The 17,243-nt window shown below is 46.8% G+C and overlaps 2 protein-coding genes across 2 annotated transcripts in view; both read left to right on the forward strand.

Moving 5' to 3' along the window:
- Nucleotides 1–1,988: 1,988 nt before the first annotated feature.
- On the forward strand, nt 1,989–3,098 carry LOC116444029 (cadherin EGF LAG seven-pass G-type receptor 1-like). The gene has a single exon (XM_032109104.1). It carries the CDS (start codon nt 1,989–1,991, stop codon nt 3,096–3,098), a length of 1,110 nt encoding a protein of 369 aa, XP_031964995.1.
- Nucleotides 2,748–17,243, forward strand: part of LOC116453781 (neural-cadherin-like) — a 53,786-nt gene continuing 39,290 nt past the window's right edge. The window contains exons 1-3 of the mRNA XM_032129580.1: nt 2,748–3,015; nt 15,327–15,521; nt 15,971–16,196. Coding sequence (XP_031985471.1) covers nt 15,392–15,521; nt 15,971–16,196 — 356 coding nt within the window. The 5' untranslated portion in view covers nt 2,748–3,015; nt 15,327–15,391. The remainder of the gene's footprint in view (nt 3,016–15,326; nt 15,522–15,970; nt 16,197–17,243) is intronic.

Here is a 17,243-nt window from a genome sequence, read left to right on the forward strand (position 1 = left end):
GGATGCAGAGATCCACCCGCAGCCCGTGGGGGAGGTGCCCACGGTGGAGCGGGTGGATGCCTGGAGGAGGCTGTGATCCGGTGGAAGACCCGCTGGAGACAGAGGGCCCTGCTTCCAGGCTGGAGCAGCCTGTCCTTGGAGGACTGCACCCCGTGGAAAGAGAGACCCACGGCGCAGCAGTCTGGGAGGGCTGTGTGCCCGTGGGAGGGGCTCACGCTGCAGCAGGGGCGGGGTGGCTGCTGCCTGTGAGGGTGGACCCACGCCGGACAGGTCCTGTGGGAGGGACCCCACGGTCGCACAGGGGAAGGACTCCTCTCCCTGAGCAGCGGAAAGAGATGTCGGTGATGAAGTGACCAAACTCCCATGCCCTGTCTCCCTGTGCTGTCGGGGGGAAGGAGAGAGCGGCTGGGGGCGGGGGGGAGGAAGGTGTTCCAAGGGCTTATTTTACTTCTCATTATCCTCGTCTGATTCTGTTAGCAATAAATTCACTGTGTGACTTTAAGTTAAGCCGGTTTTGCCCTTGAAGTGTTGTTTTTTGGGTTTTTTTAATCCCGGTCCTTAACTCATGGAGCCTTTGTTAACTTTCTTTCTCTCCTCTGCCCAGCTGTGCCAGGGGAGGGTGAGCAAGTGATTCTCATGAGTGCCTGGCACTGGGCCAGTGTCAAACCTCGACACTAAAGATGAGTGAAATGTGTTCTGGCTTTCTTGAGCAGAGCTTCACTTCCAGCCTAGATATGTCATCACCGAAGTTACAACACAGCTGGCGACAAACACCCTTGCCTTCCTAACAACCTTCTAGTAAAACTAGCAAGCCTGTTCGAAGCAGGAAGAGGGAGCATTTTTGATGGAGCAACACCTCACACAGTTTGACCAGCTGGATGTGGAAGCTCTGCAAAAGGCTGTTCCTGAGCTGTTACCATCGCTATGTGAAGGGAGATGCTCTTGTTCTTGTTTATTGACAAGAAGATGCGGCTGGGAACTTGTGCTTGGAGCACTGAGAAAATGAGTACTGTTTGGTTTGATGAGTAGTGGGGAGTGATTGACACTGGAGTGTTCTGGCTTGTATTCACACTTCCATTGATCACAGACTAACCAGAGCAATGAGTTCCATGCCCAGATTGTTTTATGCATGTTTAGTGGGACTGATGTGTTCGCTTGGTGCATTCAGAAGGACAATTTCACTCTTGCTCTCAACAACAGCACACACAGCTCTTGTCCCAAAAATATTGCATCTTTCCTGAAGGAGCAGCAACCTGAATGTGCACTTCTGAGAGGCTGTGCTTCCAAGACAAGCCCAACTTACAACAGAGAAGCGTATCTGCTGGGTGACAATTATTCTCCAATGATTCAAGTGTCCCAAGGTCCACTCTCCTTTATGCAATAGTGGTTTCTTCCTGTTTCTCTTATGGTGGTTCCTGTAGCTTGGCTGGGTGGGTTTTTTCCATACAGGCTCAGGAGAGTGACAGATTGCCCATTTTCCCCCAAGTCACCCCCCCCCCCCCCCCCCCCCCCCCCCAGGAAGCAAAGTTCATCCTGTGCCTGCTCAGCTTGCAGAAGAGTGGGAGGGAGCAGCTGGATGCATGTGGTGCTTTGACCCCGGCTGAATGCCGGGCACCCACCAAAGCTGCTCTGTCACTCCCCTCTGCAACTGGACAGAGGAGAGAAAATATAACAAAAGGTTCACGAGTTGAAACAAGGACACGGGAGATCACTCACAGATTACCCTCACGGGCAGTGTGAAATGGGGGAAGATGAGGGACTTGCGAGACGACGTTGTGGCCTTTGCCACGGAATAGGGGAAGATGAGAAATTTGCACCTCAGCGTTGTGCGCTTTGCCACGGGCGGGCTCCCGGCTGGACCACGCAGGGCGGGCTCGCTCCGACCCCGCCCACGGCCGTGACTGGCCGCGGGACGGGCCAGGGCTGCCCGTGCCGTGGGTGCCCGCGGCGGGAGCAGCGCAGAGTCGGGCTGCGCTCCGCTCGGCGGGATGGGCCGGGGGCGGCGGGGCGGCTGCGGGCTGCTCCCGGTCCTGCTGCTGCTGCCGCTGCTCGGCGGGGCGGCGGGGTCCGGGTGCGGGGGCTTCCCCCGCCTGCTGCGCTTCTCCGGGCAGGTGCCCGAGAACAGCCCGGCGGGGACGCGTGTGCGGGGCTTGCGGATGCCGCTGCGGGGGCTGCTGTGCCCCGGGGAGCCGGCCGGGGAGTGGGCGCTGGAAGGCGACGGCGCCTCCCGCTTCTCCCTCCAGCGGCGGCCCGGCGGCGGCCGGGGGCTGCTGCTGCTCCACACGGCCGAGCCCCTGGACCGGGAGGCGCAGCCCGAGTACGAGCTCCGGCTGCGGCGGCGGGCGGGACGGTCCCCCCGGCAGGCGCTGCTGCGGGTCCGGGTCCTGGACCGCAACGACCACCGGCCGCGGCTGCCGCCGGCGCGGCCGCTGGAGGTGGACGAGCTGGTCCCGCTGGGCACGGAGGTGGCCCGGCTCCGCGCCTCGGACGGCGACGAGGGCGCCAACGCGCGCCTCACCTACCGCTCCTGGCCGCCGGGCGCCGGCAGCCGCCTGCTCTTCGTGGTGCCCCGCAGCGGGCAGGTGCTGACCGTGGGCTCGCTGCTGGGGCTGCGCCGGCTCCGCCTCTGCGTGGCGGCTCTGGACCACGGGCGGCCGCGGCCGCTGCGCAGCCCCGCGCGGTGCCTGCGCCTGGCCGTGCGCGGGCGGGGGGCGGCGGGCGGCGCGGGGCGGCGGCGGGGGCCGCGATCGCTGCAGCCGCCGCCCGAGCTGCCGCCGGGATCCGGGGCCCGGCGCTACACGGCCCGCCTGACCCCCGGGGTGCGGGTGGGCGACACCGTCTTCACCGTCCCGACGAGCCGAGACCGGGAGGCGGGCGGCTGGTTCGAGCTGGCCTCTCCCGGCGCCACTCCCGTGGGGGTCGACAGGACGTCGGGGCGGCTCTACCTGCGGCGGGAGCTGCGAGCGGGCGGCCGGGCGGAGGTGCTGGTCAAGGTGCACCGCGGCGGCGGAGGAGGTAGCGGTCCGGGACGGGCCGGGGAGGGTGGTCAGGATGGGGTCGGTTCTCCCCGCGGCGTTGCCCCGGGTGGGTCGGGATGACCGCGAAAGGGACGGGTGGGCATGAAGGGTTGCCCCGAAGGAGGGGGATACTAAGCAGGCACGGCCGTGCCGGGCATTTGCCATTCGAGGTAATGCTGCCCTCCGTGGAGTGCGGAAAGCCGCAGGGGGCTGCGGGAGCTGGGTGGATGGCGTGGGAATGTGCCGGCTCTTCCCCGGTACCACTCGCAGAGCTTCTGCCTCTTGCCTTTGAAGGAGCAGCTGGAAACGTAGGGAATGGTGTTTTGGTTATATTGTCTTGTAAGGAATTCTTTTCACAGTCGGTTCGCTTTTGTGGGACCAGAGGTGTCTGCTCAGGGGTTAACAAGCAGATAGGATCCGGTAAAGAAGGGGCCACACCACAGTAAACAGCTTGTCTCATAGTGGGGGCAGTTAGCAGGGAGCCTCTTCTGCTCCGGTCCTGCTGGAAGGACCTAGGAAGGAAGAGGTGACGCTGTCCTGGGTGTGGGCACTTGCAGACCTGCAGCTGCAGCCCCCTGCGCTGGGGGATCCCGCTGCACCCGCTCCCTGAGCCACGCCGAGAGAACCCTGAACCATGCTGAGAGTCAGCTACCGGACTGGCAGAGCAGCGCATGGGAAGGGAAAGAAGTCGTTGCAAAACAGATGTCAGCGAGCCTAAGACAAGCAAAAAAAAAAAAAAAAAAAAAAAAAAAAAAAAAAAAAAAAAATCAAGTCTGAATCAGGAATCCTAGGAGTTGGTGTAGAGAACTATATGGAGATACTGTAGTTATACCGCTGTGTTAAATCCTCTATACATCAAGAGCTTGTATACTGTTACAATAACACAGCAAAGAGAATGGCTAGACTTGATAAAGTTCTTAAACCACATTAAGCTTGAGGTGTGTTATGGCTACATGAGCCATCCTTTCCATGCGTTTCTTTCATCTTAGAGCAAGTTTTAGAGTGTGTTTGTAAGTGTAGCTCAGGTCTCTGATAACATCACTGGTTATTTCCTTGGGTTTGTTTTGTATTGTTTGTTTTTCTTTTTTCTTAGATGTTTGCAACTTTACTAAAGAGGGCATATTCACCAATTTCTATCAATGAATTTTACAGCCTAGTGCTCAGGAAATGTGAAACATAGAGGTGGGAGGAAAACAAACGTGTTGAAGCATGCTGGGGGCTGTGATCTTTACCAGACTGCTGTGTGCAGTCTGAGAATCCAGAGCTGCCTGCCTGAGAAATTTATTCTTGCAGGAATGGGATGTGTTGTGCAAGTGACAGACACTTAACATTTGAAAAACTCTGCACAGTATTTCTAGGCACTAACTTTAAACAAATTGCCTGATGTTTGAAGTAGAACAAGCTAAAGATGGAGTTGGAAAGGGGACACACAGCTTGACTGTCTTGCTTATTTATAGTGAAGCAAATAACCTTGTGAACAGTGTTCAACGTATGATTAATTGTGTTGTCCTCTCCAATCTGGTGGTGTACAGCATGTTTTTACCACTGTCTGTGCATTAATAATGTATTGACAAGAGATGAGCCTCAGGGAGAAAGGAATTCAATGATCAAGTGGGACAAGGTCATTTAGACACTCCTTTAAGCTACTTTGAAAATCAAAACTCTGTCATAACTTTGTACAGCAACAAATTTGGGATCTTTTTCTGTCTGCCTATTTTAAAAAATATGGTGAAAGGGTGAGACGATTTGAGCATCCATTTTTTTATCTGAAGAAACCTGGTGAACTGTCAAAAGCCAAACAGAATTAACTTTGGTCTGCTCCTCATTTCTCCTCGCATCTCTTGCTAAATGTAATTAACAGTCAGTCACAAAGTAATCAATATTATGGAATATATGTCAAACTTTTAATCACCGCTTTAACTGAAAAACAAAGCTATTGGACCTTTATTAATTGCCATCTCTTATGCAAAAGTCATGAATGGACTCAGGCATTTCACAGGTGCTGCTTCTCCAGGCAAGAGTGTGTCTTGGGGTTTTGGAAGTATTTGCCTTTTTTTTTTTTTCCCCCCAAGAAAAGAAAAGCTTTTTTAAAAAATAAGCTTTAAAAAAAAAATAAAACAGGAGGTCAGAAAGTAACTTAGAGCACTGTTTCCTGCAACAGCAGTCCTAGGAAGACAAGATATTCCTGTGCACAGTTGAAATACTGAAATAAACTGAGCGCAGAGTACAATAACCTTCTGAATCTTCCCAGTTGCTCCCTAGCACATGTAGCAGTGGTAGGGAGGGGGCTGCCATCTGTTTTGTGGGGACCCTGTAGCAGGCACTGTGAAAACACAGCTCTTCTCCCATTGAATATACACTTGGTACATGGACTGTGCATTGTAAAGATGTTTGCACAACTTCTGTGGCTTGTCTTGCTTACCTACACAGAGCAGTTTGCATCTTCTTTAGGAATCTGGCAGCCTCCATCTATCTGACAAGGCCTTGTTGTTCTGGGCTCTGTGCATACATAGTTAAGGGTTGGACCTGGAGTTCAGACAAGACTTACACAAAGGTATGAGCTGAAGACCAAACATTTCTCGTCCAGATTTTCTTTTGGAACATTTCACATCCTGGAAGCATTGGCTGCACCATCAGAACAATGTGTGGCCTGAGCATGGAAAGGCTGGGGGTAGTGAGGAAGGGTTGAAAGGGTCGAAGTTCCCTTTCTCTTCCAAGTCTGCCTCTGTTCATGCACGCTTGCAAGTACCTACACAGGTTCTCATACTTGTAACCAACTCACACAGGGTGGGACGTGCAATGGCTGTTTCCTCTTCTGCCCCCTCAGCTGCCCTCTCTGATGCTGGCAATAGGTACTGGTGTGCACTGCATAGAAGTCTGACTTTCAGGACTTTGTCTATCATGCTTCAAAAAGCAATTTCTAACCCCTGTTCTTCAACTCTTGAAGACTTTTAGCTCTCTTGGGGGTTTTGGTTTGGCCGGGGGGAGGGTTGGGGTTTTTTTATTTTTGGTTTGGGTTTTTTGTTTGTTTTGGTTTTTGTGGGTTTTTGGGTGGGTTTTTTGTTGTTGGTTGGTTGGTTGGTTTGGTTTGGATTTTTGTTTTTAATCTTAAGAGCCTGTCACAAAGGGCTTACAGAGTGTACACTGCCTTGGCTTGAAATAGTGAGACCCAGTGGGGGATGTCCATGTTCCTGCACACTCTCACACTGCAGATACACTCCACATGCTATCTAACTGAAAACAACTGTGTAAGAAGTCACTCCATAATCTACGAAGGTTAATTTTTTTTGGCAACAGTAGGAACTCAAAAAAAGCATGGCAAGACAAATCTCCTCCCCTCCCATGAGTCTGCAGAGCTCTGAAGGGTTAAAGGGTTGACGTTAGCAACCCTTTAACTCTGGGATGCCTGGAGACATCAAAGCAGGGTAAACACCAGCAGGTAGTTTAAGACTGAAGTGAATGAAACAGTTGTTCAGTATTTTCCTGGTTTTGGAATTGAGATGGATATCTCATTCCCTGTTCTCTTTCAGATGGGATAACAACTGTTTACTACTGTAAGTGAATTCCAAGGAGATAGATTATAAATCTGACTGAGGAGGCTGTAGCATAATGCAGTTCCTTCAGTGCAGTGTCTTATGGTAGAATATGATGGGTATTGAACCCTTATGACTCATTGGAAGCAAACTGCATTTTAAAAAGATGTCTGTCAAATCTTGACATTCCTGAAAATACAACATAGACTGCACATGGAAAGAATATGTGGTTTGAGTCCCTTGTACTTTCTTAAGAAACTTCCATCAGGATGCCTACTGGGAAGGGAAACCATTCAATCCATGTAATACAGCTTTTTTAAAAGCTAACAAGTAATCCATATATGTTGCTGGCCATGATTTCAAATAAAGACATAGATTAGGTTTGGGGGGTTTTCTTCTTTTTCTTTTTTTTAACAGAGCCAGAAATGGCCCACTGCTTCCTGGTACCCCCTGACATTTTTAGAAAATAAATCTCACTCCAGAAACAGAAATTTGATCTGATCAGGTATGGAGGTCATATTATATGCTGCTTTTTTTTTTTTTTTTTTTCCCCTGGGCCTGGGGGGCAGTGTTTCCTCCTGGTATCAGACTGATTAAAACCATCTGTGGATGCCATTAGTGTGCCTCCAAATTCAGGTACTGACAGAAAAAGGTTGCTTCACTTAACCCGTGAAACCACTTTAATGGCCAGGGATCATTGAACGAAAGAGCAAGCTCCGGGATGAAGGTTATTATGTTACCCTGTCTGTATCTTTGCAAAAACCTTGCTGGGGAAAAAAAAAAAAAAAAAATTAATGTAAACATATATAATGATCCAGAGGCAATAAATAAGGCTTAAGAATGCCTGATAAAGTCAGAAATTTTGAGAGGCCAACAAAAAGCTTAAAACGGAAGAGGTAAATGTAAAGCTTATGTCACAAGTACTCTTGGTAAGTTTCGCAAGCTATTTAAATGATGAGAAAACCTCTATCACAACAAGTTTGAGAGAAAAGCAGTGGGACACCTTAAAAATAGAACATTCAGCCCTTTATTCTTAAGATTAGCATCTTGAATCCTTTTATACAGACTATGATTTAGTATTTCCGAGTTTTCATTACATTTCAACAGCAGGAAGGCATTTAAAAATCTGGTTTTAGACCCAGATCAAAGCTGCACCATGCCAGAAACACCCCTGCATGCTCCTGGTGTTGTCTCACACTCCAGGAGCACTGCAGTGTGCAGCAGTGTTTGATTTTTGTGTACTGGGGCTGCCTTTACACACCTGCATTACACACGGGAGGCCCAAAATTCACACATACCATGTTTGCACAGGCAGTCTATGCATAGTAGCTCCCCTAGGCAGGTGTGCACATAGCCTTCTCTTTTGGGACTATGACTGAAGTGGAATTGAACGTGCTCCTGTTTGTGTGTCTCCCGTGGACTTGGAAAGCTGTGTCCTCCCCAGAGAGCAGTGGCTTCACAGCCGGTGTTTTGGGGCAGGCATTAGGGGTTTCCTTGCTGGAGCAGTCAGACCCTGGCTAGTGCAGAACTCAGCAGTACTGCAGTCTGAGCAGTGAGGTTGGCTTGCTGGTGGAAACTGCCCAAAATTTAAGAAAAAGTAGAGCAGAAAGTTTAAGAAAAGCCTTTAAAAACCTGACCTGAGGAAACAGGCTGACAGAAGGGGCTTGGAGTTCTGCTCCTGACATGGATGTTGCTGATGGAATGACCTAAAAGCAGTGCTTGATTATTACCGCAGGCCTAGGCCCTAGGGTATATCACCGTGTCCCACAGCTGTAGGGAGGAGGAGAGAAGATCCGGCCGACAGGAATTGTGCAGCAAGATTGATTTATTTAGTTATTTTACAAACTCTTTTATAGACTTTTTTCTTCATAGTCTAATTGGACAAAGGATCAGCCACCACCTGGGATGATTGGCTAAAATCCTAAAACATCCATTGTCAAAATATTTTTCTACTGTACCATAAACAGGACTTTTCAAGGTTGCAGGTGGTTTGGTTGTTTACATAACTGCTACCTCTTCTGTGAGAGAGAAAAGTCTCTTACGGGCTTAGAAAATAGCAAGAAAATCCTCGCTAGCAGCATATTTGTATCTGCACTTGATGACAACCAGGGTAAGGAGCTGTAAGTTCCTATGGGTGACTCAGCTTTTGCCTGAGTAAGCAACCCCTGTGTATAGCACAGACACTGCTTTGTGAAAGAGAAGTAGCAGAGTGTCAAGGGCCATGTCTGTGGAAGGGGAAGAGGATCTGTTTAGAAATTTAGTATATAAGGACAACTGGAAAGCAATCTAGCAACTTTACCTTTTCATTTCTTAGGACACAGCATAGTAGCCAGCACACGGCTCCTTTGGAGGCTGCTGCTCCAAACGCCTCTCAGTGCTGCTGCCCGGCTTTCCCAAAGGGGCCTGTGCTGCTGGGTCTGAGCTGCTTCTCACAACTGCATCCAGTGGTGCTAATGGGGTAAAGTTAATATTCCTACAATTTTTTTTTGCATATTTGTGTACACATCAAACACGTTTGCTGTTCTAAAATGATTGTATTTTGCTGGTGACGTAAACTTTTAAAGCATTTGGAAAAAAGTTAATACACTCTAAGTATGGTCATAGGAAGAGCTGTTACCGCATGAAGCCTCAGCAAGCAACTTTCTAGTTTAAAAACATTTGAACAACCTACAGGGAGAAGAGACTTAATTTTGTTAAAGGACAACACTGATAAATGGCTGTAGTTTTTCACAGAAAGTGAAAAATTGGCTGAAGATTTTTCTTTGTTGTCCATGTGTGCAGTGGCACCTGCAGTTGCCTTTTAGCTCAATGGTCCCCCTGGGTGAGTGCACAGGTAGTATTGAGAAACGCAAGACCTTGCCTCTTAAATTGGGTGAGGGTGTGTATATATAGAAAATGTGTACAGGTGCTGGTGTATATTAAGAAATATGTAATAAATATAATGCAAAATGATCTCTGCAGGCTGCTCTTTCAAGCTTGCTGATTGTGGTTAACTGAGGAGGGAAAATTGAGATTGGCATAGCTTTAGACGAGGCAGTTGGTACAGTCACATTGCCCACGTGTACTGTGGCTACTGTGTTTACCCACAAGCTGCTGTAGTGGTTTGTGGACTGCCGAGGGAGTAAACAAAGGCCTATTGCCATAACTGATGGTAAGGGTGTTCCCTTGCCTTCAAGACACTGTACTTACTGCTTGGTCCAACATGAGTCCAGCCAGTGCCCTAGTGTGTTGCAAGGGAATATGATGCTCCTGGGTGTTGTATCCAAACCTTAGGAGCATTTGTGAGACACCAAATCTGTTAATTAATAAAAACATCACACTCAGGAATCTCTCATCAGTGTTTGAAGTGGAGCTGACCCATCATGTTCATGACAGCTGACTAGCTGGACTACAGGTGCTCCCATACAACTTTCCTTAAGGGAGTTGGAGAAAAGAAATTCATAAAATTAAGCCTTCGGTTTTGAAAGGGAAATACGTTGTTGTGAAGGCTTTCCCCATTGTAAGAGCTTCTTGATGGCCCTGCACTTCTCCCAGAGGGAGTGACAGCACATGCTGTAGCTGAGGCAGAGATATGAGCATCATAGGTGTTGCTGACTGGACTAGTCCTCAGGACTAAGTTAAAGCTGCTTTCTCTTCTCCTTTACCTCAGTGAATACCTTTTTTTGGGATGCTCATCTTCTGGCCAGCTGCTGATGTTCAAGCTTGTAGGAATAATGTACCACCAGATTCAAAAGCCACCTGGGCAGGAGAGAGTGGCACAGTGGACAGCATGACTGTGTAAATATCATTAATATTGTCATTAAAATGCAAAAAAAAAAAAGCATTTCTAGAAGTGATGATGAACTCTGGTTAAAGATCAATTACTGCCACAAGAAATTTTGGTTTAAATATCCCCAAGTAGATTATGCCTATGATCCTGAAGATGACAAGGGGGTTTTAGCATGGTAGTAACCATTTCCCAGGTGTAGATTTCCTGGCGATGGTTCAATAATGAGCCAAAGCTCCTGATGTCTTGCCCTACCGCTGAGGACTAGTGGTGTGGCTGACAGCACAATGAGGGACTTTCTAGGCATTCCACCTCGGTGTCCTATTTCAAGCTGGGTACTTCAGAAACTTCTTCACTTACCACACTGTCTCTTTTCAATTCAAATGATTCTTTTTGCCTGAGGGGATAGAAACAAAACATAAACTAACATTTTTAATGCACATTTTTTACTTCTCAGTTTTCCACCATTAGTCCCCTCAAACCCACATCAATCAGTGCAGCTCTAATCGTAATCTCAGGGAAAGAGATTCTCTTCTCTTATGTTCCTTCTTCTGGTAAGGGAGGAAACTAAAGGATTAAAGGCATGAAATTGATACAGGCTTGCAAGAATAGCCACTTGCAGTTTCAAAACCCTTTCCAGTTCTTTCTTTGCTTTCATATTCCTGTCCAAGGACGGTGTGGGTGTATCTGCTCTGATCTGCTGAAGAGTGTTTAGCCCTCCAAGACACAAACTTTGCATCTCTTCATTCCCCTCATTCTTGCACTTGCTACATCCTAACATTTTTACTTAGGATGCTCTTAGGTGGTGATTGATTGACATCCCTTTTGTTTATATGCCTTTTTTAGATGTAAGCAAGAGGTAAAGCTGAAGCCTTGGGGATACACCACTATCTCCAGGAAAATCACACGTTAGTAACTCTTCCAGACTGATCATACCAAGACTCTTTCCAATATGAGGTGCAGAGGCCAGACTATCCTGTCGATAGTCTGGTTTCACAGGGTGTAGAGCCTGGTTTCCTGATTATTTCCTTCCTTGCAGTGGATGATTCATATTGACAAAATGGGTGAACTACAACATCACTAGGTGATGTTGCATTTTGATTTAATAGGATGCTGTGGTTGTGTCAGGAGCAAAATAAAACACAACTGATTTCAGAGGTTTGATCTGCTAATGCCTTTGCAGCTATGACAGTTGGAAACCCAGTGCATTCCTGGAGAAAAACTTTACTTTGTCAAGGCTGGTTTTGTTTCACTGACTTGTTTCAAGTCAGTGTGATAATTTTACACAGTGTTTGGTTGCCATGTGTCTGTAACACCTTAATATCCTTGAGGTTCTCACACCTGATGTGTGTGCAAAGGGGAGCTACCAGAACAGAAATGTCCCTACTCACAGTGCTGCTTCTGAACAGCCCTTTCTGGATGATAGGGGAAATTAGTGCTGTTTGACTGACCTCCTGTTAGTCTCCAGACCATGTTCAACACTGCTTTTTTAGGGTTTTGGACTTGATTTGACTAAAATCTGCTCTTCGTAACTATCTTTTCTTCCACTGATGCCCTGCTAGAATTAGGGCTCTGATCTATGTGGATATAACCTGGACTGTTTTGTCAGCATGCTTGCAGGTTGCTTCAATTTAAATTTTGTTTATGTGGATGGAGAAAACAGCTTCAAGTCTGAAAACCTGAAATAAATGCTGAGGGCCTGAAGGAGTGAGCCAGATCTCTGCTGCAGAAAGACATTCCACCCTATAGCTGAAGTTTATTACCCCCTGCTGCTGTACCACAGCCCTCCAGGTTTGGCCTCACCCCATGTTTTTCCTTTCATGTGTGGTGCTGGATGTTTCTAGAGTGCCATTCGCTCCTTTTTTCACTTCTTACCCTTAAGCAAACAGCAAAGATAAAACACGAAGTCCAAAGAATGTTTATGTCAGAAGTTCTTTCAAGCTGCAGGGGAATGAGTGACATGTGGACATGTATGCCTCAAAAATCAATGAGATGCAAAAGCTGTAGGGCAGGGAGATTAAGTTGTGATGGAAAGGATTTAACAGTCTTGCTGGTTCCATGCACCTGCCTAGAGGCAGGTTTTGCCACAACAAAGCGATTGCCAGCAGGTATTTGTCTAGTCAGGTCTTAAAGATCTCACTGATGGATGCTGTCTCACCTCTCTGTCCACTATCAAGGGCTCCATTATCCTTAAAATTAAAAACATGCTGAGAGATCCCACCCCCAACATCTAATGCAAGTCTTTTCCTTGGGAATGAGAGGTAGTTATATTTTGGTTTGCAGGTTATGGAACAGCTGACTGACTTCATACATCAGTCTTCAGCCTCTTAGATCACTGTTTGCATGTCTCTTGCAGTCTCCTGAAAATCTCCAGGTCTTTTCAACTCTCTTGAAGGCCATGCTTCCTGGTTTTGCTCTTGGCTTTTCTCTGGACACTTGCCAGCTGGTCCATGTCTTTCTTGAAATCCAGCCCCTAGAACTTTAGTTTAGCCCAGGGAGGTTTTGGAGTCTTGTGGACATTTTTCTGAGCAGCCAGCTCTAGGTAGCCCGGCTTGAGCAGAGCAGTCGGACCAGGTGATCTCCAGAGGTCCTGCCAACCTCACCCATCCCATGAGTCTGTGATCTGAGGCTTTGCTAAGTGTCACAGTTTTGCCAAGGTTCAGTGAGGGCTGAATATGAGCCAGTGTGCACCCAGGTGGCCAAAAAGGCCAGTGGCATCCCAGCCTGTATCAGCAGTGGTGTGGCCAGCAGGACCGGGGCAGTGATTGTCCCCCCTGTACTGGGCACTGGTGAGGCCACACCTCAAGTTCTGTGTCCAGTTCTGGGCCCCTCAGTTCAGGAAGGACATTGAGATGCTGGAGCACATCCAGAGGAGGGCAATGGAGCTGGTGAAGATTCTGGAGCACAAGTCCTGTGAGGAGCGGCTGAGGGAGCTGGGGGCATTCAGCCTGGAGAAAAGGAGGCTCAGGGGTGACTTAATCACTCTCTGCAACTGCCTGGAAGGAGGCTGTAGCCAGGAGGGGCTTGGTCTCCTCTCCCAAGTATCAAGGGATAGGACAAGAGGAAATGGCCCCAGGTTGTGCCAGGGGAGGTTTAGATTCGATATTAGGGAAAAAATTCTTCACAGAAAGGGTTGCCAAGCATTAGAACAGGCTAGAATTAGAACATCGTCCAGGGAAGTGGTGGAGTCACCATCCCTGGAGGTATCTAAAAGACATGTGGATGTGGCATTTTGGGACATGGTTTCATGGAACCATTGAATTGTTAAGGTTGGAAAAGACCTTTAAAATCATCGAGTCCAACTGTCAGCCTAACACCAGCACCATGTTCACCATTAAATCATGTCCTCAAGTGCCATATCCACATGCTTTATCAACACTTCCAGGGATGGTGAATCCCAGGTTTAGTTGTGGGGTTGGCAGTACCATGTTAATGGTTGGACTTGATGATCTTAGAGTCTTTTGCAACCTAAATTCTTCTATGTTTCAATTTAAATACACCTTTCAGAGAAGGGGAAGGTGACGTTTTTGTAAAAGCCTAGAAAATATGGTTAATTTGAACAACACAAATATTTTCTCTGGCATGCTGTCCTGAACTCAGTGAAATTTATTCCCTTGTCCTTTTTAAAACATAAAGCTCTGTTTTAGTGCTGACTTTTGGTGGGTTTTACAGTACCTACAGCAGGATTAGGACCTCGTTATTTATTGGTACTTAACACTTGGATCACCTACATGGAGCAGTATTAAGAATAATCTGTATAATTACAATTTTTGAAATCATTCTACAGGTTTCACTAAATGGGAAAAATACTTGACTAGATATTCAATCTCTGCAGAAATTAGAACTGCCTGAATTTGACCAATAAATGAACAAAAATATCTTTAAATGCTCATGCCTACAAGTTTTCATCCCTTTACTTGACCCTAGCAAAATAACACCGTCTGTAGCTGGCTGCATTCGGACATGTATTTCTCAACCCTCCTTCTTGGCTGTAGATAAATTAGTGACTGCTCCAGCTGCTCTCATGAGCCACTAGCTCATGCTGTGGGCTGTGCCTTGTCCTACACAGCAACACAGAGGAAAAAAAAGTAAACCAATGTTCCCGTGTGTGCAATAGTGGTACATGAGAAAACCAGAAACCATGTAATCTAAGAATTTCCTCTGGCTAAGGAAACCACGTCTTAAATGATCCTAAATATGTTAAAAGCCCACAAAACTTCAGTTAAGACTTTTCCTTCCTGGAAATTATTTTCTCTGGGAAATTGTCCAGCATGTATTTTTACTGCAGGGTAAGGCTGCTCTTAAGTACACGTCTGACATATCAGGGTATGTCTATCTGTGGGTGGCCTTTTGTTTAGTATCACATCCCTGAGATGTGCACTTAAAATTGTTTGGAATTTCTGGCTTACTTCTTGCCTTTGGTGCTGGTTTTGTCCACGTGCTCCTGTCTTCTTCCATCCTGTGTGAAACATGGCCTTCCTGAAGGCAGAGATGAAGGGTTTCCGTATGAGACACACATACACCTGAGTGGGTGTTTAATTTGATAGTGGTGTAGCCCTTAACAGACCTGCAACCTCAGTGCAGTTTGCTGAAGTATATGATCATATTATAACAGGCAGAAAACATGTATTTCTCATATGTACCTTTCCACATCCCCCCTTTCTACCTTTAGTTTCTCTTTTTATTCAAATTTATTCTCTAGATTCAATAACATATTCATTTTAATTTTAAGTCAAGTCTTAAGGCCATTTCTGGAACACAAATGTGCTTAGGAAAATTTTTTCAAGAAGCCCATATATACCTTTAGCATCTGTTAGTGACTTGTTGTGAGTTAAAGAGGCTTGAATATAGGTCTCTCTAGAGGTAAAAATACTGTGATTAAATCTCTACATGTCATTTGCAGTGGAAGATTCTTTCTCAGTTTGTTTACAGATGGCAGTGGATAAGATCTTAACATTCCTGACTAAAGTTTGTGACCAAGCTGTCTAGAAATGCATGTGTCTTTTGCAGATGATGACTGGTACCTCTGCCACGTGACACTCCTTGCCCCAGAAGAGGAACTTCTGTCCTGGGGCATGTACCCATACCCGTACCTGGCACGTGTCGATCCCGATGCGCGCAAAGGCACTCTCATCTACCAGCTTGTCGCACGTTACAGTAGCCATGAAAACGCCACTGCTGGCATAGCTTACACACTCATTGCAGGTAGGTCTACCCTGAAAAAAAGGTAAAATTCTGTTAAGTTGCAGATGTTTCTGAACAAGTTCCCATTTTATAATTTCATTGGTAGATTTTTCCCTTGGGCAATCCTTAAAGATACAGCAGGTACAGCAAGTAGAAGCTGGAAGTGCTGTAAGTATGTGGATGGGAATCTTTCTTGTTGCCATTTTCTTTGCTTTACTTCTATTTTGAAATTGATGGCAGCTTTACTGTTAGCTTAAGGCTCCATTTCTTACTTGTTCTTGTCTCTTTACACTGCACTGGTCAACAAAATAGTGCAAGTGAAAGATAAGGTGAACGACTGGAGAGGTAAAAAGAACTGCATACAAGGACATAGGTGGATGGGTTGAAGATAGCTTACCTTGAAATGGTGAAGGTGCAAATGTTCTTGCTGTGGGGCATGTCTCAGACTGGCTTTGTGCATGTATTGATAGGTGGTGAGGAGCGATTCCGAGTGGATAAGGATACTGGCATTATCATGACAACTGGCTTGCCTTTGACGTGGAACAAGGAGTATGTTGTTACTGTGGAAGCCTCTGATGAGTACGGCAACAAAAGCCCCTACGCCTCCGTTTCCATCCTGGCAGGCTCCCGACCTCCGCAGTTCACTAACATGTCCTACAATGTGTTTGTCCCTGAAAATACTCCAGCAGGAGAAAAGTAAGTTTTACTTCTTTAGGTGACTCGCTCCCAGCAGTCCGAGAGGACCTTCACAGAGTAGAGTGAAACTTTTGTGGTTTCGCTTCTCAGGACTATGCATATGAGTTAAAAGACTCATATATGCATTTGCATTTGCCTTACATTTGCATTACACTTTAAAAATAATGTTGTGTTTTCTAAAAGAAGTTATGCCTGTTCTGATGTTTCAGAGTCTCCAATGTAGCACATGGGATATAGTCTGGGACACTGGAATTACTTTAATATTTTTGGGGTGTTAGTGCATTGCATCATGAATTAGAACACCCAAACTACTGGCTATGGATCTCCTGGAGATTTAAACAAATGCTTGAAAAATAGTCTTTTAATTAATCAGGTTTGGAGCTGTTTGTGTCCCGTTTGACTTGTATTTAAATTTCCAGAAAGACAAGTCATTGCCAGACTCTTGAGATAGCAGCACCAGTGTGAAGTACAAAAAGATAAAGCTCAATCTCCAAGCGGCTCTGCTGTTGCATGAAGAGTAGCTAATCCCAGCCACAGTGGGGAGATGCTCCCAAGCTGGCTCTGGGTTTATTGGCACTGTGCAGCTACTTGAGAGCAGAATGGGCTTTAAGGCCTCGAAGGAGCAGGTGGAACAGTGCCATAAGGCCTCTAAGGAGCAAGAAACCTCAAAATAAACTGATGACCTAGGAAAAATTGCTGGAGATGTGCCACTAATCCTTAAGAAAGACTGAACAAGAAGGAGGAGGGAAATTTTTCTTCTTCCCTGGAGCTTTCAGTGAGATGAGCTAAAAGTATATTGTCATGCTGGTGAAAGACTGATGTGAGAGGTGGAGCTTCAAAACATAAGTCATAGTAGGGAGGCAAATATTCCTTTGATGTCCTGCCAAGGTGGACAGCAGGATCTGGAAAGCCCTGTGCTCCATGGGTTTCCCATCCATGTCTGAACCCATTTCTTTTCTGCATATACAACTTCAGAGAAACTCAGAAGTATAGTAGGTCACTTATTTCTGAAAAACTGAGAAACTGAGGGTAAACCAGTAACTGCTG

This window comes from Corvus moneduloides, chromosome 1 (assembly GCF_009650955.1).
Source record: "Corvus moneduloides isolate bCorMon1 chromosome 1, bCorMon1.pri, whole genome shotgun sequence".
In the NCBI taxonomy this organism is placed as follows: Eukaryota; Metazoa; Chordata; class Aves; order Passeriformes; family Corvidae; genus Corvus; species Corvus moneduloides.